The 25,537-nt window shown below is 38.5% G+C and overlaps 1 protein-coding gene across 2 annotated transcripts in view; it reads left to right on the plus strand.

Moving 5' to 3' along the window:
• The window catches only part of LOC150100293 (intermembrane lipid transfer protein Vps13-like), a 654,685-nt gene that overhangs the window by 355,070 nt on the left and 274,078 nt on the right, over positions 1 to 25,537 (plus strand). For both annotated transcript variants that reach the window (XM_090402852.1, XM_090402853.1), the window contains one exon: positions 19,133 to 19,245. In XM_090402852.1, the coding sequence (XP_090258978.1) occupies positions 19,133 to 19,245 (113 nt within the window). The remainder of the gene's footprint in view (positions 1 to 19,132; positions 19,246 to 25,537) is intronic.

The following is a 25,537-nucleotide window of genomic DNA, read 5'->3' on the forward strand; positions in this document are numbered from 1 at the left end:
AACTTCATACCACACATATTCAAAATCTAAACATGTACTATCAACTTCCATGCTTTGTGGACACCATTCCTCTTTAGTCATTAACAGTACTCCTCCTTCTCTTTTCTCCTTCTTATCCTTCCAGAAAATTGCATATCTTTCCATTTCTATTCCCAACACGACATCATATTCAGACAACCAAGTTTCACTTATACCAGTTATATTTGGGCATATTGACAAATTCAGCTCCCTTATTTTGAATACTTCTTACATTTGTATAGAAACATAACAATCCCTATGTCTTTGAGGGTGTTCTTCCATTACCAGCTCTTTCTTTTAAGGTTACACAGTGATCAGCATTCATATTTCTGAATTTAGGGACACAAAACAAACGTGTTGAAATGATTATTTTACTTGTTATTAATAAAATAACACTTGACGTTTGGACCCCTGTAGAGGTCATCATCAGAAGGATACATGTGTATAGGAAACCAAGCTACATGCTCTTGCACTCTATAAAGGTAAATTAAATCTATGCTGTTAATTAATCTTTTTCTTAGCCTGACCTGTAGTGATAAAAATAAAAAAAATTAAATAAATAAATTAATAAATAAATTAAATAAAAAAACTACAATAAACTCTGCTAAAGTACTCCTGTACTAAGATTCTTCTGGATTTGTAGGAACAGTTAGGATTGTTATACTACAATTTTATTCTGGACTTGTACAGTTCAAATTGCTTTTGAATGTTAAGGGAGAAAAAAAACACTTCAAGTTTTCTTGTATTGAGATTTTTCTTTGGCTTGTTCTAGTTGCTATAAAGGTTGCAAATGGGTCCTCCACATCCTTGGAATGGTGAGACCATCATTTTTGTTCAGATTTGGATTATGTTTGAGCATTTCACATGCTTCTTTAAATTTCCTCTCGAACCAGGTTTTGGCACGATGTAGGAACTTGGTACCTTTCCAATCAATTCTGTGGTATGTTTGGAGTGCATGGTCAGAAAGGCTGGTTTTTCCAAAATGGAGATATTTAATGTGTTGTTTGTGTTTGTCCTTCCTAATTGGGATGGTTTTCCCTGTTTCACCTATGTATAGTAGGTTACACATGCATTGTATTTTGTAAACCCCTGGGTGGGCTAGGCGTGGAAGAGGATCTTTGGAAGAACTGAGTAGGTGTCTTAATTTTGTCGGGGGTTTAAAGGTGGTTTTGATGTTGTATTTGTGTAGTGTTCTGTCTATTTTTTCAGAAATGCCTTTAACATAAGGTATGGCCATAGCATTCTTGAAATCTTTTTTGTTTTTAGTGATATCTCTGTGGAGAATCTTGTGAATAGTTTTTTTACTGTATCCATTTTTCATAATTGTATGGTTGATGATCTTGTATTCCTGGTTTAGAGCTTGTTCATTTGAACAAATTGTATGAGCTCTGTGTTTAAGGGTGCTTATGACCCCTAGTTTTTGTGTTGGGTGGTGATAAGAATTTTTGTGTGTGTACTGGCCTGTGTGTGTAGGTTTGCAGTAGACTGAGAAGGAGAGACTGCCTGAGGGAAGATGTGTGACGAGTGTGTCTAGGAATGGAAGAGAGTTGTTTTTTTCATTTCAGTGGTGAATTGGATACATTTGTGTTGTTTATTCAGGTGGCTAAGGAATGCATTTAGTGCTTTGTGGCCGTGGGGCCAAATGGCGAAAATGTCGTCAACGTATCTGAGCCAAATTTTGGGCTTTAGGCACACTGACTCTAGAGCTCGTTGCTCAAAGTCTTCCATATAAAAGTTAGCTATTGGGGGGTGGGAAGTGGTGAGCCCATGGCTGTACCCTCTTTTTGAAGGTAAAAATTGTTTAGCCACATGAATTATCCGGAGCAGAGTACGTGAGCAAAGAGAGCCATGATGTCGTGTGGAAATATGTTCTGTAGAAGCAAGATAGTATCATTGATTGGGACATTGGTGAAAAGGGAAATTATGTCAAAGCTGACTAATAAATCTTGGTCGTGAGTGTAATGTTTTTAATTTTGTTTATGAAATGTTGTGTATTTTTTATGTAGGAAGAGGATTGACTTACCTTTTATATGGAAGACTTTGAGCAACAAGCTCTAGAGTCAGCATGCCTAAAGCCCAAAATTTGGCTCAGATACATCGACGATATTTTCGCCATTTGGCCCCACAACAGTGAAGCACCATGGGGCCAAATGATATCAGTGGGGACACTGATATCATTAGTAGCACATACCCTCCCCCCCCCCCCCTCTTCTGCCTTGTCTCTCCTTCCTTTGCTGTAAAAATATTATGTCCTTTACACTCAATTTCATTTAGTATAACTCTGCGCGAAAAGGATATTATTATAGTGATTCTATATTCATTTCGACCATCAATTGAATGCAAGATATGAACATAAACTGGGTTGTATATTGACCGATGAGTTTTTTAATAATAAAAACACCGCCAAGTTTCACCAACTTGGCTGTTTGGCTTCGTTATTGCATACAAAAGTGATACAAAACAACTTAAGCAGTTTATGAAGGAATAAACCGAATATAATTTTTTTTTTTTTTTTTTTTTTTTTTTTACAAATTCAGAAGAACACATACATCAAGGATACTACGTCCAGGCTGGTCTGTTTCCGAGATCGAGATCTCGGAAACACCTCACCCATCTCCTAAAGGCACATCCAAAATTCGGATACATATATAAAGAATTCACAATATTTCATTGATAAATTGAAGAGCATCTTGATCTCAGAAACAGACATTCTTGCCAGCCTGGATGTAGTATCCTTGTTTACTAACATTCCAGTAGAAGAAGCAATCAGCATTTCGAACAACCTATTTTCCCCTCAAGATATTGCTTCTCTTTTCAAGCATTGCCTGAAATTTAATTTTTTCATATGGAATGGAATGATTTACAAACAATTAGCAGGCTTTGCAATGGGCAGCCCTCTCCCCCCCCCCCCTGCAGATCTGTTTTGTGAAGAAACTGGAAAATGACATTCTGTCTCAATTAGACCCTAAACCCACAATGTGGCGGAGGTACATGGATGACATTTTCATTGTATGGAAAATACAAAACAAGACCTTTTGGATTTCTTAACTAAGATAAAGTGTCTCCATCATAAAATAAAGTTCACCTTGGAACTTGAACATGGTAAACAGTTTTCATTTCTAGATACCTTAATTAAAAAACAAATGGATGGACATATCAGCCTTGTGGTTTCCCGCAAACCAACCCACACTGGTCGATATTTGCACTTCTCATCTTTGACCACATTTCTCAAAAACTGAGCATTGTACACATGCTCAATAATAGGACTACTCGCCATCACAACAGACGAAAAAGATCTCAAAGATGAATTATCTCATATATCAAAAACCCTGATAGACAATGGTTATCCAAAAAATCTGATCCATAAGATACTTTTCTGCGATCCTCCACAACAACAGTCTGAGGAAACCTATTACAAATCCTCTATTGCCATTCCTTATGCTGGGATAGTTTCAAAAAAAGATTGCTACACTCCTCAAACCACATGAGATACGAATGACTTTCAAACCTATAAAGACTACCTACCACTTGTTAAGATCTCCAAAAGATAGTAATGCCTTCTTCTTCAAATACACCAGTGTCTATAACATCCTCTGTTCATGTGGTTTAAACTATGTAGGTCAGACTTTCAGAGGTTTGGAAATAAGAAAAAGAGAACACGTTGGTGATGTTAACAACAAGAAAGACAACTCTGGGTTAGCCCATCATTTCTTGAGTACAAACTATACCATCGAATGGGACAAAAGCTCTATGCCCTATCTAGAAGGACTTCTGTCCCGCAACATCAAAGATGCTATAGTAGTCAATCATTCCAAAAACAGCCTCAGCAGAAATCAAGGATTAATTCTAGCTGACATTTGGAAGACCCTCATAAGATCACTACACATGCTGGAGTTTAATTTCACTGCAAATTACAGAACATACTTGCATAACAGTAATTGATATCATACATGCTCCATGCATTTGATGTATGCGTTCTTCTGAATTTGTAAAAAAAAAAAAATTTGTATTCAGTTTATTCCTTCCTAAACTGTTTAAGTTGTTTTGTATCACTTTTGTACACCCTGATGAAGCCAAACAGCCAAGTTGGTGAAACTTGTCGGTGCTTTTATTATTAAAAAATTCTTTGGCCAATATACAACCCAGTTTATGTTCATTTTCTTGTAAAGTATATTATTCCAGAAGAAACAACGGTCCCAGCTCTGTAAAGCTTGCAAAATGCTGATATAACATAAAAAAACTGCAAGGAAAATAAGTTAGCACTGAGTGAGAAATGGTGAATGTGTGTTTGAGCAAAGTAGAGTCAGACTGCATACGTTACGAGAGAGAGAGAGAGAGAGAGAGAGCTAAATAGATGAGTAGCATCATCAAATTGCATCTATAAAGAAAGAAAATGTTATGTAGAAAATATAAAAGAAACTGGAAGAGAAAGATCATAAAGAGTTTGAAGCACAGACAATATGGTTGACCAGCTTAGTAAGAAATGTAAAAAAATCAGACAATGAGATGAATTTATCCAATGAGTTAATGCTAGATGGCAGGTAAAAAGCGTGATTATGTAAGGATAACTTTCATGGATGTAGATGATAGAAGTGATAGAAATAGACAAAAGGTAGAATTATTGAGCAATATCACATTGAAATAGTGTATTGTTCAGGTGAAGATAATGTAGCGACTGATGTGAGAATAGAGGCAGATTAACTGTAAGCATTTAGGCTATATCAGTGTAAATACTACCATAGTTGTTGGAAGCTTTTCCACTTGGTTATGCTATAAATTAAAGATGCCAAGAAATTATATACTTGGTTTAATCCTTTATCCAAGTATAGACAAACAAGTTTGAGCCTGAACTATTTTCAGGACTGGGGCAACTCATATATAGAAGTTTATAACTTTACATCACTTGCCTTAGTATCCCATAATGCAAAGCACATATCTTTACAGATATGTATAATGCTATGCATTATGGGAAGGGTCACTATCCAGATCAGTTTCGACCTTTATTGAGGTCTTGTTGGTGGGAGCCAGAAATATGACTTCTGCATTACTTCAACCTTGGTATCACCTCTAGGTCTGGCTCCCACTGACGAGGTCTCAATAATGGTCGAAACCGGTCTGGGTAGTGACATTTCTTATAATGCACAGCATTATACATACCTCACAGGATATATGCTTTGCATTATGGGATACTAAGGTAAGTGATGTGAAGTTATAAACTCCTATGTACTAGTTGCCCCAGTCCTGAAAATAGTTCAGGTGCAAACTTGTTTGCCCTCACTTGGATAAAGAATTAAACCAAGTGTATAATTTCTTGGTATCTTTAATTTATACTACCATAGTATTGAATGTGATAATTGGGTATGTTACAAAAAAGTGCAAAATAAATGGTAGCACTCCAAACGAGGCTATTTAATTTTCTCCAAGATCTTAACAACTACTGATGACACACAAACTGGCCTATAATTAGACACTTCCAGTCTGTTACCACCCTTATGCAATGGCACTATCTGCAGCCAGACTTTCATTGAAAAGCCAGGTTAAAGGCACTGTCAGTTCCCTAGCATATTCTCTCAAAACTCGTAGTGAAATACCATCCAGTAACAAAGCTTTATTGACATCCAGATTACTCAGTATCTGAAACACACTCTCCTCCTGTAGCTCTAAACCTTGAACCTGCCCTATCCCTCTAGCATTAAAACTGACTGCTCTAGGATGAAATACTATAATAAAGTGTTCATTGAACAATTCCACTATGTCCTCTGCATCAGTCACTCTAATCCCATTTTTATCCCACAATATCATTCTTCCACAGTCATTTCTCCTCCTACTGGCCACATAGCTAAACAATTCCCTAGGATTTTCTTTGGATCTTAGGGCCAATCTCCTTTCATATTCCAGTTTCGCCTTCCTTGCCACACTAGTCACTCTTCTGGCCAGTGTCTTATATTCTTCATGCATCTTCTCTTCACCTGTCTCCTTATATCTCTTCCATAGCCTCTTTTTCGCTTGCAATTCCTGTTTAATATTGTTTGTCATCCACTTTACTCCAAATTGTGTCCTCTTCTTCACTCGTGGTATACAACTTACCATTGCTGCTAACAAATATTCTTTCACAATTTCCCACACATTAATGATATCCCCACTTCCAATTCCTCCCTCCATGAAACTTCCTGAAGTTGATGTCTAAGACTATTATAATCACCTGCCTTATAATTCCACATACGTTACCATCTCTTTGATACTCCTGCATGTCTATTCATTTTCCAAGTCAAAACCATATGGTCACTCTCTCCAACAGGTGGGAGAGATGTCATCTCAGTTATTATCAATTCTTCTGATGCTATAAGCAAATCCAAAACTCTTGAACCTCTTGTTCCCTCTATTACATGTTGCCTAAGACATTTGTCCCTCAAGAATTCTAGAAATTCCATTCACTTATTGCTTCATGCATCTTCTTCTCCCCAATTTATACTACTGTAGTTAAAATCTCCCATAACATTCATTCTTCTTGCACTTGCCAAACTCAACTCTCTAAACATCTCCTGGTCCCCACCCTCTGTGCTCCTGGGTTTGTAGCAACACCCCACTAAATATCCTGTCTTGCCCACTTCTACCTCACACCATATGCTCTCAAAATCATTTGTCTCACTGCCTTCCATAGCCTCCACTCTTCGAGGACATAGGTCGTCACTTATCATAAGCAGTACCCCACCACCACCATGCTTTCCCCTCCTATCCTGCCGAAAAATACTATACCAAGTGACTTCTATTTCTGTTATTATATTCTCTTCTGTCAATCACGTCTCAGTGATCCCAATAATTTTTGGCCAGGCTGATGCCATCTACACCACCAATTCCTCTCCCTTATTCCGGATACTCCTGGCATTAGTATAAAGCATATAAATGCCATTGTTTCTATACCCAGCGTTATCCCCCTCTAGACTCCACTGGGCTCAGTGGTAATTGATGTCGTCTTCCTTCTCCCAAGTATCCATTCCCACAAGAGGCCAACCCCCCCCCCCCCTGCTATCATCCTCCCTGGGACACACTGACTCATTCAGAACAGCAATCTCTCCAGATGCCTACATCCTTCCTCATTCAAATGCAACCGGTCTCTCACATACAATTCCTCTCTTTCCTCAAACGCACTCCAAGCATCCACATATACCAGTCCTCTCTTGTCACACATTCTAGCTATTATGTCATTCAATATTACTGCTCTTCTGCTCAGCTCGTCATTATCATACCTAGGCAATACGCACACTATTTTTCTTCTCTCTGTCTTCTTCCATACAGCTTCAAGCAAAAATCTCATATCTCTTGCTGCCCGACTTACATTACCACTCAAGTCATTTGTTCCTACCATCACAATCATCTCATCCACCCTTTCATCTCTCTTAATTGCCATAGCCACCCTTTCTATTGTTCCTCCTGGCAAACACTCCTCACGCACCCTATCTTGAACACCACGGATCATTGATTCACCATACATTATACCTCTTACCATTCCCTCTCTCCTATTGTTTCCATTCTCTCCTCTTCTTTCATTCCCATAGTCTCTCTCATTCCCTCTCCTCTACTGCTATTCTCTCTCTCTCTTCTAGTATTCCCATACCTCTCTCTCCTACTACTGTTTCCATTCTCTCCTCTTCTAGCTTTCCCATACATCTCTCTCATTCCCTCTCTCCTACTGTTTCCATTCTCTCCTCTTCTAGCACTTCCATATCTCTCTCTCTCATTCCATCTCTCTTACTGTTTCCATCCTCTCATCTGCTAGCATTCCCTCTCTTCTACTGTTTCCTTTCTCTTCTCTTCTAACACTCTCAAAATTCTCTCTCTCTCCCCTACTCTGATTCGGCTTGCATTTATCTCTTCCATTTTCCTAATCTTATCTTTGATACTTCTGCTCTCATTCACAAGACATTCCACCTCCTCTTTCAGCTGATCTATTTCCCTCTGCAGGTCATAACTGGTAATTAGTTTACGGAATTAACAATGCATATAAAGTATATTAATTAAAGGTAACTTTAATGAATAACTTCTATATTTCGGCAACGTCACATTGCCATCTTCAGGAACATAAAGATATGGTATGTGCATGCAGGCACTAACACAAAGCAAATGAGGAAGAAAGCAAGAAACTAATATTGTTCCCAAAGTCCTAATGGTGCCCTCTTGCAGGCTAATTTGGTAGTCTTAGCAGTTGGGCTGAAGTTCTCATAATGTAAGTCTCCCAAATTTGGGGTAGTTTCATGCACCCAAATTTGTTGAGGTTAGGAACATTTTTTAGAGCTGCTGAAGATTCTTTGAATAATCTTTCGTATTTAAACTTGCTGCGATGAATTAGTTTTGTTTTCTTCCAACGAATTTTATGGTGGGTATCTAAGGCATGGTCTGCCAGCCCAGAGCGGCTGTACTGGTGAAACCGGATGTAGTCTTGGTGTTCTGAAATCCTGATATTTGTTGTTCTGCCTGTTTGGCCAAAGTAGACAATTTGCAGCTGCAAGGGACCTGGTATACACCAGGTAGGTCTAGGGGAAGTGGTTGGGCTTTGGTAGAGCAGATAAGGGATGCCAACTTTTTATATGGTCTGTAACAGGAAGTAAGGTCATATTTTTTGAGGATATTGGTTATTTTCTCAGAGGTGCCCTGGATGTAGGGGATGGTGATAGACTTGGTGTAATCTTTATTGTGGAGGGGGGAAGGGGGGTTGTGGTTTACAGGTTTTAGTATTTTTTGGATTTTTTTGGGGTTATAGCCATTGGCTAAGAAAGTGTTGAGGATGTGGTTTAGTTCAGTAGTTAGGGCCTTGTCATCTGAGCAGATTAATTTTGCCCTGTTATATAGTGTTTTTATAACCCCATATTGTTGTGGGGGGGGGGGACTGCTGGTGAATGTATCTGCCAGTATGGGTGGGTTTTCTGTGAACAGAGAAAACCAAAGATCCATCAAGCTGGCAGGTGATTAAAGTGTCTTAGAAGGGGAGGGTGTTGTTCTCCTCTTTTTCTAAGGTGAACTGGACTCTGGGGTGTTGGTTGTTTAAGTGTGTTAGGAAGGAATGGAGTGTGTCTGAGCCATGTGGCCAAATAGCAAACACATCATCCACATAACGAAGCCAAATAGTGAGTTTTTGTGGGGTAGAGTTTAAGGCTTTCTCTTCAAATGTCTCCATAAAGAAATTGGCCAAGGGTGGGGAAAGCAGTGAACCCATGGCTGTCCCCTCTATCTGTTTGTAGAACTTTCCTTGCCAAACGAAATAGCCTGAGTTCATTGTGAACTGAAATAGGGCTGAGATATCGGGAGGAAACTTGGTTGGATGAGCTCTAGGGTTTCTTTGAGTGGGACATTAGTGAATAGGGAGGAGACATCAAAACTGACCATTATGTCAGTGTGTTGGAGTGCAAGGTTTTCTATACTGGCTTTAAAGTGGTCTGAGTTTTTTTATGTGTGATGGTGTGTTACCAGTGTAGTGTGTGAGCGTTTTGGCTAAATGTTTGGCTAATTTATATGTGGGGGAATCAATGCCATCCACTATGGGACGCAATGGCACATTTTGTTTATGTATTTTTGGGAGTCCATATAATCGGGGGGGTCTAGAGTTATAAGTGACTTCCACAGGCCAAGAAGTGACCTTCTTAAGGAGTCTGTGGAGAGTTCTAATCTGAGAGCTGGTTGGATTATATTCAATGGGGAGGTAAGTCGTACGGTCTAGTACTAAAGCAGTTAGCTTACCATTGTAGTCTTTTTGATTGAGCACCACAGTGGCATTTCCCTTATCCGCCTTGGTGATTACTTCTTGGCCTGTGGAAGTCACCAACAAACTAAAGCCTTATAACTCTAGACCCCCCCCCCCCGATTATATGGACTCCCAAAAATACATAAACAAAATGTGCCATTGCGTCCCATAGTGGATGGCATTGATTTCCCCACATATAAATTAGCCAAAACGCTCACACACTACACTGGCAACACACCATCACACATAAAAAACTCAGCCCACTTTAAAGCCAGTATAGAAAACCTCACACTCCAACACACTGACATAATGGTCAGTTTTGACGTCTCCTCCCTATTCACTAATGTCCCACTCAAAGAAACCCTTGAGCTCATCCAAGACAAGTTTCCTCCCGATATCTCAGCCCTATTTCAGTTCACAATGAACTCAGGCTATTTCATTTGGCAAGGAAAGTTCTACAAACAGATTGAGGGGACAGCCATGGGTTCACCACTTTCCCCACCCTTGGCCAATTTCTTTATGGAGACATTTGAAGAGAAAGCCTTAAACTCCGCCCCACAAAAACCCACTATTTGGCTTCGTTATGTGGATGATGTGTTTGCTATTTGGCCACATGGCTCAGACACACTCCACTCCTTCCTAACACACTTAAACAACCAACACCCCACAGTCCAGTTCACCTTAGAAAAAGAGGAAAACAACACCCTCCCCTTCCTAGACACTTTAATCACCTGCCAGCTTGATGGATCTTTGGTTTTCTCTGTTTACAGAAAATCCACCCACACTGGCAGATACATTCACCAGCAATCCCCCCCCCCTCACAACAATATGGGGTGATAAAAACACTATATAACAGGGCAAAATTAATCTGCTCAGATGACAAGGCCCTGACTATTGAACTAAACCACATCCTCGACACTTTCTTAGCCAATGGCTATAACCCCAAAAAAATCCAAAAAATACTAAAACCTGTAAACCACAACCCCCCCTTCCCCCCTCCACAATAAAGATTACACCAAGTCTATCACCATCCCCTACATCCAGGGCACCTCTGAGAAAATAACCAATATCCTCAAAAAATATGACCTTACTTCCTGTTACAGACCATATAAAAAGTTGACATCCCTTATCTGCTCTACCAAAGACCAACCACTTCCCCTAGACCTACCTGGTGTAATACCAGGTCCCTTGCAGCTGCAAATTGTCCTACTTTGGCCAAACAGGCAGAACAACAAATATCAGGATTTCAGAACACCAAGACTACATCTGGTTTCACCAGTACAGCTGCTCTGGGCTGGCAGACCATGCCTTAGATACCCACCATAAAATTCGTTGGAAGAAAACAAAAATAATTCATCGCAGCAAGTTTAAATACGAAAGATTATTCAAAGAATCTTCAGCAGCTCTAAAAAACGTTCCTAACCTCAAAAAATTTGGGAGACTTACATTATGAGAACTTCATCACAACTGCCAAGACTACCAAATTAGCCCACAAGAAGGCACCATTAGGAATTTAGGAACAATATTAGTTTCTTGCTTTCTTCCTCATTTGCTTAGTGTTAGTGCCTGAGTGCACATACCATATCTTTATGTTCCTGAAGATGGCAATGTGACGTTGCCGAAATATAGAAGTTATTCATTAAAGTTACCTTTAATTAATATACTTGATATGCGTTGTTAATTCCATAAACTAATTACCAGTTATATCTGACCAACGTATAAGCCTTGCTACTAGAACCTCTGCAGGTCAGAGGTTCTAGTAGCAAGGTTTTCTAAATTCACTGTCTTAAACTTTCACAGTCACTCACACCTTCCACACTATCAACTATCATTTTCTCATTCATATATATATTTTTTTCATTCTCTCCTATCACACTACTTGTCTTCCTACATTCATTCACCTGTTCCTGGAGCAACAAGGTTGGATAGTGATATTTCTAATGCACTTATTTCCTCCCACTGCCTGCATTTTGCGTACATACGCTCTCCACTCTCTTTCACAAGCCACATATCCAACTCCCAAGACGCATGCATGCCATAAAGTCCTTTATGATATTGCTTATAATAGATTTCTTACATAATTTTTATAGTACAGGTATCCCTCGGTTAACATGGTTAATTAATCCCTCAATGTTGCCATGTATATCAAAATCGCATTAATCAAATCTAATAATCAATGGTAAAAATTACAATTCATCCATAATCAATTGCTGTATTAATAATTTGTTTTATATGGTATTTTATTTAGGAAAGATAAAAAATGAATGCAAAGTAAATGTTTAATAAATACTTGTACCTACATTATTTATTGCAATTTTTTTTCAAAAGAAGTTATCAATAGTCATTTGAACAGTTTCAGTTTTTTTTCTTATCGGCATAAATTCTATGATAACAAGCAAAATGACTCTCCAGACCTTGGCAAACTAGCAATAAAACATAAAGAAAAAACACTGCAAATATAATACATGATGGTACAAATTAAGTGGATATTGAATCCGACATTATTTCATATCCGAATATAGAAACTAAAAGAGCTTCGTGCCGAATATATAGAAACTAAAAGTTTTGGCAGATGCAAGCATAAGCAACCTTATGGGCAACTTGTAGTAAAGGTGGAATAAGCTCCAGATCACTTTCCTTAGTATTTTCCATAATGTAAAGCACATCTCCTAGAGGACATGTATGATAAATAAGCCTTTGACTCTCTATTTCAGTAATACATAATGGTTTATTTATTTTCAGTTACAATCTAGAAATTACTCAACAAAGAATAAAAAAAACAATAACTAAACCATACTATACTGATATCGGAGGTCGTGGTATCTCTCAGATACAATTTACTGTCAAATATCACAAACCTTTACATAACATGTGTTAAACCAAACTGACAGCAAAAAACAGTGCAGAATATCACTCGGAACATATGATTGCACAGCTACTAATGACCTCCAAGCTATACACTGAATTGTGTAAATATATTTATATTAAACATTTTGCATGTATCTGTCAGATCAGCTGCGAGCTCCATAGGGTTAAAGGCGCGTTAATCAAAGCTCTTGCCGCTTATATCAAGGGATTGCCACAATTAGTTTCACGGCGTTAATCAAATCCCGCATTAAGCAAGGGATGCCTGTAATGTGACATCTGAGTGTTGGATAAATAAAAGGCTGCACCATCATATGGACTTTGTTAAGGTATTTGCTAGGATATTGAGTGTAACTGTATCATGTAAATGCAGGCATATGGGAATAAATATGTAGATAGCCGATAGAGAAAGGGTTGCCAACTATGGTTCAGAATCAAAGCAATGGCAGCTGACTCATTCTGTAGTGCACTCTCTCTCTCTCTCTCTCTCTCTCTCTCTACTTGGAATGTTACTGTTTAATTTTGTATATTAATCTTAGCAATGATTTGGTTTTCTGAATGGGAATATCTAGTTATTTTCTGATGATAATAAACTGGGGGAAGGTAATAGTAAACAAAAAGGATGCACAGATTCAGATTATTTGAATACATTATTGCTCTACTCAAAGCATAACGTTTGTCAGTTTAATGTAGTTAGGTGTAAGATTATGCACTTTGAGCTCAAAATATTACAAGCTGCTATTTCATTCATGGGAATGTTCTGCAAAAAAATTGATGACGCAAAGGATTTATTATCCCAAGACTCCATGGAATCAAAGACTCATCTAGGAGGTCCTTTTATCATACATACAGCTCATCATACCATGCCTTAAACACACTCAAATTCTCTACATGCAAAAAATGTGTTTCTCACTCCCTTGCTCACACCCTCCTTATACAGCTTCAAGGGATATCCTCTAATTCTCCCCTGATTTCCCACTGTTTTCTGTAAAACCTCTTCAACATTGATCCTATAACAATCCCTTACTAACTTGCAGGTCTCTATCATATCACCCTCTTCCTCCTATCTACTAGACTCTGTAAATTGCATCTTCTCAGCCTTTCCTCATATTAAACATTCCAGAGGTCAGATTCTGTGGACTCTTTCCAACATCTCTTCACCCTTTGAAAACCAGGTGACCAAATCTGTGCATAAAAGTGTGGTCTAATGCCTTATACAATGGAACAAGAATCTCCTTACTTCTACAAATCAGTGTCCACTGCATCATTCCCAGAATTCTTTGTGTTGTCCTCAAAAATTTTGGTAATGTTTCCCCTAAATTTCAAATTCTTATTCACTATCACCCCCAGATCTCTTATTCCTCTGCCTCCAATAATATATTCCCACCAAGCATAAATTTTACATTCCATCTTTGTTTCCCAAAGTTTAAAACCTTACATTTTGCAATATTGAAATCTCATCCCCATTTCTGTGCCCATTCATTCAATTTATTCAAGTCTTCTTGTAAGGCCACAACATCTTCTCTACTCTTCATAATTTGTCCAAACTTTGCATCATTTGCAAACAACTGAATATCCCCATCCTAATCTTTGCCAATATTATTAACATATAAGTTAACCAGCAAGGACCCAAAACAGACCCCTGAGGCACACCACTAGTGACTTTCCTCTTCCTGGATATTGCTCCCCTACACCACTTGCTGATACCTATCAGATAGCCAGTCTCCAATCCAGCGCATTAATCTAATATCCAACCCTGTCTGCTCTAGTTTGGCTATCACCTTATCATACAGTAATCTATCAAAAGCCTTTCGAAATCTAAGCATGCTACTGTCTATTCTTCTCCTCTGTCCAAGGAAGCCGTCACCTTATTGTAATTAGTAAGTAAATTACTGAAATATTATTATATTATTATTATTATTATTATTACTACTTGACACCTCCAGGGAGTACAAAGACTCATCAAGGGAGGGCACCCACTCTGCAACTCTCCATCTCCACCACTACTAGTATTTTCACAGAGAATCACAAAAAACATGACCTCCCTTTAGCAAATCCATGCTTTCCAACCCACTTCTGGATCCTAGTTTTCACCAGCTTCTCCAACAACTTAACCACAACACCTGACACATAGATAGGCCTATAATTTGATTCTTGAGTTCTATCACCTCCCTTACGAAGTGACACAATCCTGCCATCCTTCCAATCCTTTGGAACTCAATCCAGGGCAAGACTCATATTAATAGAATCTTCTCCCTGGCACATTCCTTCAGAATACATGGTGATATATTATCAAGTCCCACATCCTTATTAACATCAAGTTTGCTCAATTCTCCATACACCTCTTGCTCACTTACAGTCAACCTCTCGTCCCCATCATCAACTGCTCACGATCTCTCTATGATGTCACACTCACAAGAATGAAAGGCCTTTATGAACTGCTCATTAAGTATCTTCATTATATTTTCTGTAGCAGTTGTTCTTATACCATTTTCTCAAATCAGTTTCATCTTTCCATAATCACTCTTTTTTTTTTTTTTTTTGGTGGCTATATATCAAAAGAACTCAATAGGATTCTTTTTGGCTTCATTAGCTAACTGCTGCTCATATTTCACTTTTGTTCTTCTTACCAACCAAGTCACCTGTCTTGCCTGCTCTTTGTTATCCTCATGGAATTGGTTATTACCACTTCTCTTATGCTGCCTCCATAATCCCCTTTTTTCTCTATTGCATACTTAATCTCTTTATTCATCCATTTCACACCTACCTTATTTAACCTTCTGACCCTTGGAATACATTTAGACATTGCTTCTACTAGATAGTTCTTGAATATCCCCCAAGCTGCATTGATCTCTTTTCTAGCTAACTCCTCATTCCATGCTACACATGCAAGCTCTCTCCTGAACTCTTTATAATCACCACCCTTATAGTTCCACATATGTCCTTTTTTCACAGAGGTCCTCGCACTGCTGGCAACCACCCAGGTAATCACTTCATGGTCATTCTCACCAACTGGAGAGTGATTTGACACTTCATCTGATATAATTACATCCTCTGATGAGATGATCAAATCCAAGACTCCTCAATCCTCCTGTGCCCTCTGTTACATACTGTGTGAGGTAGTTGTCCCTCAGAAACTCAAGAAATTCATTTTCTTTACTTCCCATTGCTATCTCATCATCCCAGTCTATATTGCCATAATTAAAATCATCCATAATGATCATCCTTTTCTTATTTTCTGAGCTAATTTGATTATACATTTCATAGTCACCACCATCCACATTACCAGGTCTGTAACAACAGCTACTCAAGTATTTCATTCTATTCACCTCTATCTCACACTATACTGCCTCATAACCACTGGCACTATTTCCCTTTGTGTCAGCATAATTCTTTCTCTATCATCAATAGCACTCCCCCTCCCTTTTTACCCTTTCTATCCTCACGAAACACATCGTACCCTTCCAGCTCTATGCATGTCAGGATATCATCCTCATCCAACCATGTCTCACTTATTGCAATAATTTTTGGGTGAATAGACTCAATTAATACATCCATTTCATTTGCCTTCTTTCTTACACTTCTAGCATTTGTATACAAACACAGGAGGTTATTCCTGGATCTATATCTAGTTCCATTGATACCACTTATTGAATAATGGAATCACCATGCAACACCACTCACAGGTCTTTTATTACCTCTTTTATACCAACATTTGCTTTCATCATTTTCACTCTTCAATATATATCTCGAATTCTCATAACTTCATTCTTTCAAATTTTTGAACTTTCAAATCTTGCATCACACTTTCGCTCTCATTCATTCTTTTGAATTTTCAAACTTCCGAATAACCTTGCATCACACTTTTGCTCTCTTTCATTCTTTCGAATTTTTGAACTTTGAAACCTTGTATCATGCACGCTTGTTCACAGTCAATACCGCTCACCACCTTATCTTTAACTGCACTTTGTTTTGTAACTTCTGCCACATTCACATCACTTTCGTCTTTCTTACGTATCAATTGTTAAGTTTCTCAGATCGCTTGTTCTCTTTTTCAAAACTTTTATTTTTAACATTTTTAGTTACTCTTTTACACCGTCCTTTTCTATCAGATGAGCACTCATCCTCCTCCTCGCAGCATTCTCACTACTAACACTTTCAGTTATCAACATATTAGCCCTCATCAAATCCTCATTCAGCTCATACTTCACACAAACCCTCCTTTCATCTGCCTTTGTTGTTGTTATGATCCATTGAGTCATTTCCGACTCCTGGCGACTCCACATATACATTCTCCATTCTGATCTGTCCCTGACCATGTCTTTCAGAACCTCCAAGCACACTCCAGTTGCTTCTTTAACTCCATCCACCCATCTAATTCTTCCTCTTCTCCTGCTTCCATTAACTTTAGCAAGCATCATCATCATCTTCTCCAGACTGTCATTTGCTTGCATAATATGTCCGAAGTATGACAATTTTTGCTTAATGATCATAGCTTCAAGGGAGAAATCTGGCTTTATTCTGTCTATCACTGATTTATTGGTTTGCTTTGCAGTCCATGGTAAGTAAGCGTCTAGTAAGAGTCTCCAAACCCATAATTCAAATGCGTCTATCTTCCTTCTTTCACTCTTTCTCAAAATAAAAGGGTTCAGGGTCCAACTTTCACATCCATACAGCACCACAGGAAATACCATTGCTTTCACGATTCTGATTTTTGTTGTGAGGCTAATATCTTTAAAGATCTTGCTTAAATTTGTTATTGCTTTTTTTTCAATTAATAATCTTCTTCTAACTTCTCTTTGGTACAATAACCATCTTTATCATTTCAAGATCCTAGGAGCACAAAATTGTTAACTGCTTCCATTTTCTCCCCATTTACTTCAAAATCATTAAGTTCACATGTTGCCATGACTTTTGTCTTTTTGAGGTTAAGTTTAAGACCATATATAGCACTTTCTTCTTTAACTTTCGTAATAAGTTTCTTCAAATCTTCTTTGCATTCTGCTAACAAGGTGGTATCATCTGCATACCTCAAATTATTAATATTTTTTCTGCCAATTTTAATTCCAACTGGAGACTCCTCCAGCCCTGCAATTCTTAAAATGTACAAATGTGCAAGTTAAACAGGTACGAAGATAAAATACATCCTTGTCGCACCCCTTTACCTATTGTGAAATACTCAGTTTCTACAAGATCTGTTCGGACAGTAGCTTCTTGTTCATAATAAAGATTCTTCAAAAGGATAATGAAATGCTCTGGGACTCCCATTGTTCTTAACACATTCCACAGTTTCACATGATCTACAGAGTCAAAAGCCTTGCTATAGTCAAGGAAACAAAGGTAGACATTTTTGTGATATTCCTGTGCTCTTTCTATTATGCATCTCACATTTTTTATTTGATCTCTTGTTCTTCTGCCTTTTCGAAATCCTCCCTGTTCATCTGGCATTTCTCTCTTCATTAATGGTTCCAGTCTTTTCTGAATGATCTTAAGTAAGACTTTACTTGCATGAGAAATCAGTGCTGTGGTTCTGTAATTTTCTCACTCTCTTGCATCGCCTTTCTTCAATAAAGGTATATAAACTGATTTTTTCCATTCCCTGGGCCATGTAGTTATGATCCAAATTCACTGACATAGAACTGTTAAAATTTTAACTGCCTCTTCTCCCATGACTTTGAGCAGTTCAGTGGGTATTCCATCTCCTCCTGGTGCTTTCTTACTGGATAGCTGTTGCAGTACCCACCTCATTTCACTCTCCAGTGGTACTGGCTCCTGTGTATAATATCTCCATCTAGCTTAAATATCCACAATTTATTTATATAATGAAACGAGCATAAGAGATCACTTTAATATTGAAAATACACTCTTATTTTTTTGTATAACTTCTGGATATTATGCTTTAATTTGTTTGACTGGATTTCTTGGAGATGAGGAATGCTTTCTGTGTTGGTGGAATGAACATTTGAGTATTACAAAAGTAAGCTAATAGGTGTATAAAGGGAGAGGAATATGATTGAAACATATGAATTTATAAGGGGGAGATAAAAAGCTTTTCAGTACAGTATATGAAGGAATACAACAGACCATCCTGAAAAATTTGTTAGGGTATGGTTAACACGATGTGAAGACTATGCTTTATTTTTGGACATTAGAAAGAATTAGAATTGCAGAGGGTACTTGTGTATGCATTGCCAATAATAGTTAGTATGAGTTCCCCATACTGAATTTCATCAAGGCATCTCCATGGAGATGCCTTGATTCACCACAATTCGGCTAATTAAAAAAAGGATAATTAAAGTAAGTTTAAAAGAATTGGAATTTAGCTTGTTGAACTGGCAACATTTATACACCTAATTGACAATCTTACCTGAAAACATTTAATTTCCTGTAAATCTTTATATATTTTTGTAATTTTTTTTTAAATTTTAAATTTTTTTAAATTTTCCTATGAAGAATATTATTCTATATGGAAATACTGTTAACATGAAAGGTGTTTTGTTTTCTCTTTTTTAGGCTGTAGAATTAGAAAGAATGGATCAAGATATCACAGTATCTTTGCAAGGAGTTGGTATATCACTTGTGAACAATGACACAAAATATGAGATATTATATATGGGAATTACAAGGTATTTAAACTGTGGATATAAGGAAATGAATTTGTAATACTCATTTTATTTATTTCGTGAAAAGTTCATGTGCAATTATATATTTCAATCATTATTTTTGATGTGGCAATTATATCACTTTAAGAGGTATGAGGGTGTGCTGAAAAGTTGTGATCATCACCATGAAGGAACTGAGGTAACTAACTTATTATTCATCATCTGTGGTAAATTTTGTTCAAGTTGTTCAAGTGTTTCTTTAAATTTGGGAATAGGAAATAGTCAGATGGGACCGGATTTGGCAAATAGAGTGGGTGAGACTAGCATTTGAAAGTCCAAGTTGTGTGTTGTCTGTTGGGGTTCACAAGCAGTGTGAACAGGTGCATGCCTCTGCTCAGTTTTCTGCAGTATTTTTCCTTCAGTTCTTCCTTCAATTCCTTCAGAGCTGTTGTAACAGTTTCACCTTTTTTTTTTTGAAGTACTTGGTAAGATTACACCATTCATATCCCAAAAGACAATGGCTGCTTTCCTGCTGACTTTTAGGTTGGTAACTTCTTTGGCCATGGAGAACTTTGTGTCTCCACTCCATTTACTGTTGTTTGGTCTCTGGGTCATAGTGATGAAGCCATGTTTTATCAATAGTCATAATATGAGCCAAAAAATTTGCATTTGGATATCCTGGGGCAGAGTCCCCCTAAAGTGTCACACAAAGTTTGGCGAATCTCAGTTGCAGACTTTTCTTGCAGCAAGAAAAATTTGATGATGATGACCCACACCTCTGTGTCTTTGAATTTCTTCAAAACCTCTAACACATCTTCTTATATATCCTAAAAGAAAAAGAACAAATTATTACAATTTGAAGAAACATGGAGTTAAAGGGTTTTGAGATATGGTTATGTCAGTTGCTTTAATATCATTTTTGTTCTAGGTTTATCAGAACTTTTCAGCCTCCCCCTTGTAGTTAAAGGAAAGAAAATGAAGTAGTGTTAAATGATTTTCTCTGTTGGACTGATGTTCCTGATGAGGAACCATGGGGGTATGTTGGTATTCTCAAAATATTATAGACTGCACTGAAGTGAGAAGGGTTATTGTGTCATACAGATTTTTAAGGAGAAATAAAAAATAAAGGAAAAAAAAATTTACAGTGATTCTATGATAAAAGGAGTATTCCATGGAAGTGTGATAAAATCATGTTTCCCTGATGCAAAAATAAGCACCAGTCACCTGAGAGGTGAGAAGTATTGTGTGAGGGAGGATATGAAAGGATTATTGGAAGAAGCAGAAATGAAGAGCAAGAGGGTGAGGTTTGTAAATCGGCAGAACCTGTGTGCTGATTCATTAGCTCTCATCAATCAACACACACACACACACACAGGTTCTGCAGAAGGAATAGCATAGAGAGGACTGAAATAAGAATTTGTATAATGCTGATGGACTGCACCTGAATGGATTTGGGGGTAAGGTGTCTAGAGAAAGATAGAGCTTTGTCCACTGAGGGTTTGGAAGCTCAAAATTAGGAAACCATTGCAGTGAGTAGATGCAGGTGAGTGAGTAAAGGCACCCATGAAACAAATGAGTGTGTGAATGTATAAAAATGGCAAAATATAGTCTCTTAGGTAACAGTATCAAATAGGGTAGCCTGTTTAGGATGTAAAGAAGGTAAATGGAGGCCTCCTGTTTTCAGCATTGGTTAGTGCAGTCTTGCCAAAAGCAGTAGGCTTCAGTAAGACTTGGCTAACAGTAAATTACATAGTTACAGGGATAGAATATGATGGTTTAGTATTTTCAGGGAGGATGGAGTAGATAGGATGGGGGGGGGGGGCTTGCTGCTGATAATAGCAATTGAATTGCAGCCAATTTGGCAGTTCTTTTGAGGCAATCTGGTATGAGATTGAACCAATAGGACAAAATATAAACTAAGTTGCTGCTATAGGCCAGGGAATGCCAGATATGATGTGAAAGACTAATTGCATTAATCAGCAGATTAATGCAATCAGTGTAAGTCGAATAATTATTATCGGGGACATCAATGCCAAAAATTATAGCAATTGCTGAGACCTGGCTGACTGAAAATGACATTCTATCCCTGCAACTATATCATTTTCAGTCAACCAGGTCTCAGCGATTGCTATAATTTTTGGCAAGAGTGTTGTAAAAAATCTATTAAGCCTCCAACATGAATTTTTGGCAAGTTGAGCTTACCGATGCCAAAAACTCCTCACTCTTATTCCTGATACTTCTTGCATTCATGTACATGCAATTCAACATCCCTTTGTACCCATAGTTACCAACCCATTTAAATTAGAGACCTGTGAAATCCTGTTCGGCATTGCATAATCATTACTGTACCCATGCTCATTTATCACAGGAATGGCTAGACACATGCTTCATTTCATCCTTCCTAATATCTCTAGTTTCCCTGGTTTTGCACTATCATAAAGTAGTTCATGTATTTTATGCACTTTGGAGATTAATGGTCAGATGTATGGTGGGTTCATTGGACATGTTTCACAGAACTATTGTATGTTACAAGAATATAGATTTTCCAAGTATATTTTCATAGGAAACATTCTCATGTCTCAAGGCACTGATTATTAAGTAGCATACCAGTATATACAAGGCATCAAATTTTCTCTGCAACATAGTACAGTACTGTTTACCTTTTAATTTTTGGCTTTATTGAAAGTAATAGCGGAATGGTGTCTAAAATCATGACCTAGCAAGAAGGGAAGATAAAGAGTGATATTAATACTTCAACATTTTCAGGGAGGATAAAAAGAACAGGACAGGAGTTAGGTATTGCTGATGATAGCTGCAGAATTACAACCAACAAAATTAGAAGTTAAAGAGTATATTAGGTCTGAGGAAGATAGTTCATTTGAGGCTGTTTGGTGTGGGATAAAGGCAAATAGGACAAAATACATTATTGGGTGGTACTATAGACTAGGAGGTCCACAGGAAGATGTAGATGCCATGTATTGTCAAAGCAGCATAATGAGAATAGGCCGAAAATTATTATGGGAGACTTTAACTATGGGGATATCAATTGGATAGAGGAAAGGGGACATAGCAAGATGGAAGTGAGATTTATGCAATTATTAAGAGATAATTACATGAAACAACATGTTATAGAGGGAACAAAGGGGTTTAAGGGCATTGGATCTGATAATAACATCAGAAGATGTATCCATAACCAAGGTAGACACGCTGCCTCCAATTGGGGGGGGGGGTGACCATGCTGTCTTGTTCTGGGAAATTGCCAAACATGTGGAGTTCTCTGTCAAGAAGGGGTTTATGTTCAACTATAAGACTGGTGATTATGTGAGACTCGGGAGTCATCTTGGAACAGTACAATGCTTTGAGAAGCTCCAAGGAAAGAATGTCAGTAGTGTATGGCAAGTGGTCGGAGATTGCTTGAGGGTAGCAGTATCAGACTGCATGCCAAAGGTAAGGAGGATAAACCAAATTGGAATTACGTGGATGAGTATGGCTGTAAAGCAAGAGCTGCAAAAAAAAAAAAAAAAAAAAAATGGAGGAAATATAAAGAAAATAGTGACCAGCATACTCATGAGCAGTACAAAGTGCAAGCGAGAAGGATGACTAGCACAGTCTTCTTTCACTATGCCTTATCCCGTGTTAAACGGAATCGGCGCACCGATCTTTAACCTTCCTCTTCCAAGTTCTCCGGTCCAGGGCATCCTTCAGACTCCATCTTTTCTCCCTAAGATCCTCTGTCACCTTATCCCTCCACCTGAGCTTGGGCCTGCCTCTTTTCCTCCTTCCCTCCAACTCCATATACTTCACTCGTTTACAAACATACTCCTCACCTTTTCTCTCTACATGTCCGAACCACCTCAGCCTACTTTCTTGTATCTTCTTGCCAGTTGGTCCCACCTTAACCGTCCCTCTGATGTAGTCATTCCTTATCCTGTCCTTCTTTGTCACACCACTCATCCATCTCAACATCTGCATCTCCGCTACCTCCATCTTCCTCTCCTGTGCCTTTGTTATAGGCTACGTCTCCGTGCCATGAAGCATCGTCAGCCTCACCATCATCTTATACAGCTTTCCTTTCCTCTCACAACTCACTCTCTTGTTGCACAGGATCCCGCTCATCTTCCTCCAGTTCATCCAGCCACATGTTATTCGGTGTTGTATTTCCTCATCCAGGTCACCATTCCTCTCAACGTTCGACCCAAGGTACTTGAATTTCTTCCCTGAAATTAGCCTTTCACCCTGAAGTCGTATGATCACATCCTCGTCACTCCCCGTTGATATATATTCAGTCTTCTCCCAGTTAATTTTCATGCCTCTCTCCTCCAATACCTTTCTCCACTCTTCCAGGGTATTTTCAAGCTTCTCTCGGGATGATTCGCATAGAACAATGTCGTCGGCAAACAGCATGCTCCATGGTGCCTCCTTCTTGACATCCTCCACTAGTACATCCATGACCAGGTCAAAGAGGTAGGGGCTCATAACTGACCCTTGGTGTAGCCCTATGACAATGGGGAACCTTTCTGTTATGCCGACACTAGACCTGACCTGAGTTTCTGTTCCCTCATACATCTCCTTCACCAACCTCACGTACCTCTCTGACACCCCCCTTCTTCCTCATACACCTCCATACCTCCTGCCTGGCCACTCTGTTGTATGCCTTTTCCAATTTCCACCACTTTATTCTCCTCTGTATCCGCCACTTCCGTCTGTTCTTCTTTTCCCCTTTTATATCACAGTCTGCCACAACCAACCTGTGCTGTGCCACTACACTTTCTCCATTTATCACTTTATACAGTTTTTCACCTCCTTCAGATGTTTCCTACGGCACATAATATAGTCAATCTCACTCATTCTATCCCCGCTCTTATAGGTTATCAGATGCCCAACTCTCTTCTTGAACCACGTGTTAGCTATAGCCAGATCGAAGGCCACAGCATATTCTGTGATTCTTTAGAAAGTTCTCTCTAGAATGTCTCTTTCTCCTCCTCATCACAACCTGCTTGTGGGGTGTAGCCACACTTCCTCCCATCTCAAGCTTAACGCTCATAATCCGTTCATTCTTCCGGCACACCTCACAGACTCCACCCTTCAGCTCCTTATCGATGATAATTCCACCTCCGTTTCTTCCCTTCTCATTCACACCACTATAAAACAGTTTATATCCCTCTGCCAGCTCCTTTGCTTTATTGCCCTTCCACCTTGTCTCCTGCATGCACAAGATCTTCAGCTTCCTTCTTCTCATCATGTCCACTATATTCCTACTCTTCTCATTCATCGTACCCACATTTAGCGACCCGATTCTTGCTTTACACACACTCTCTTTCTGTTGGACTCGCTTCTTTAGCCAAACCCGTGCTTGGTTCAGTAGCCCTAGCCCATTTCTCACGGTTTTCGAGCGACAGAACTGCTCGTCGCTTACAGGATATGCCCTAGCCGTGGTCCTTTCTCTGTTATTCAACATTTCATCCTTGGTTTTGGCATGTTTTTTTTTTTTTTTATGGCCTGATGCCAACCCTCCCCATTTATCCAGGCTTGGGACCAGCACCGAGAAGACTAATTTGCCCTCCCCAGTGGCCGGATGACTAGCACAGTAAGGAAGGCCAAATCAGACTATGAGAGAGAATTAGTCAAACAGGCCAAAGTAAATACAAAAGAGTTATTCTGTTACATAGCAAGTAAGAGGAAAAATGACTATGGTAGAATGACATTAAACAATGCTCATGGTAGGAAGGTGACCGAGCCAAAAGAAATAGTTGAGTTGCTGAGTGATCATTTTGCAAAAGGTGTATCATCCATTTGGAGATTTTACAGTTGCTGATATTACAGAGCACAAATCAAAATTGAGGTACATGAACAAGAGGTGTTCAGCATGTTAAAAAATATGAATGTGAACACAGAAGTGGGACTGGATGGCATATCAGCCTGTATACTACATGAATATGCAAGAGAATTAGTATTTCCTCTGACAAAGTTGTTCAGTCTAAGTCTCATCTCTGGCAGGATTCCGAGGGAGTGGAAAGATGGTACTATCTTACCCTCTTGCATAAAGGTGGCTCCAAGACAAAGGTAGCAAACTACAGACCAATTAATATATATTGGGAGTAGTTAAAAAGTATTGGAAAAGTTGGTGAAAGGTAAAATACAACAGTCGGTGGATAGGGATGCGATATTCTATTGTGGTCAGCATGACTTTGTAAAGGGTCAATCCTGTCTTAGTAACTGATTCACATTTTATAATAAAGTGACAGCAGAAATGGATGAAGGTAATGGCTACATCATGTAGCCATTACCTTCGATTTTGCCAAGGCATTTTACAGAA

The sequence above is a fragment of the Typopeltis vanoorti genome, chromosome 13 (assembly GCF_054136105.1).
Source record: "Typopeltis vanoorti isolate ZY-2024b chromosome 13, IOZ_Tvanoo_1.0, whole genome shotgun sequence".
NCBI classification, from domain to species: Eukaryota; Metazoa; Arthropoda; class Arachnida; order Uropygi; family Thelyphonidae; genus Typopeltis; species Typopeltis vanoorti.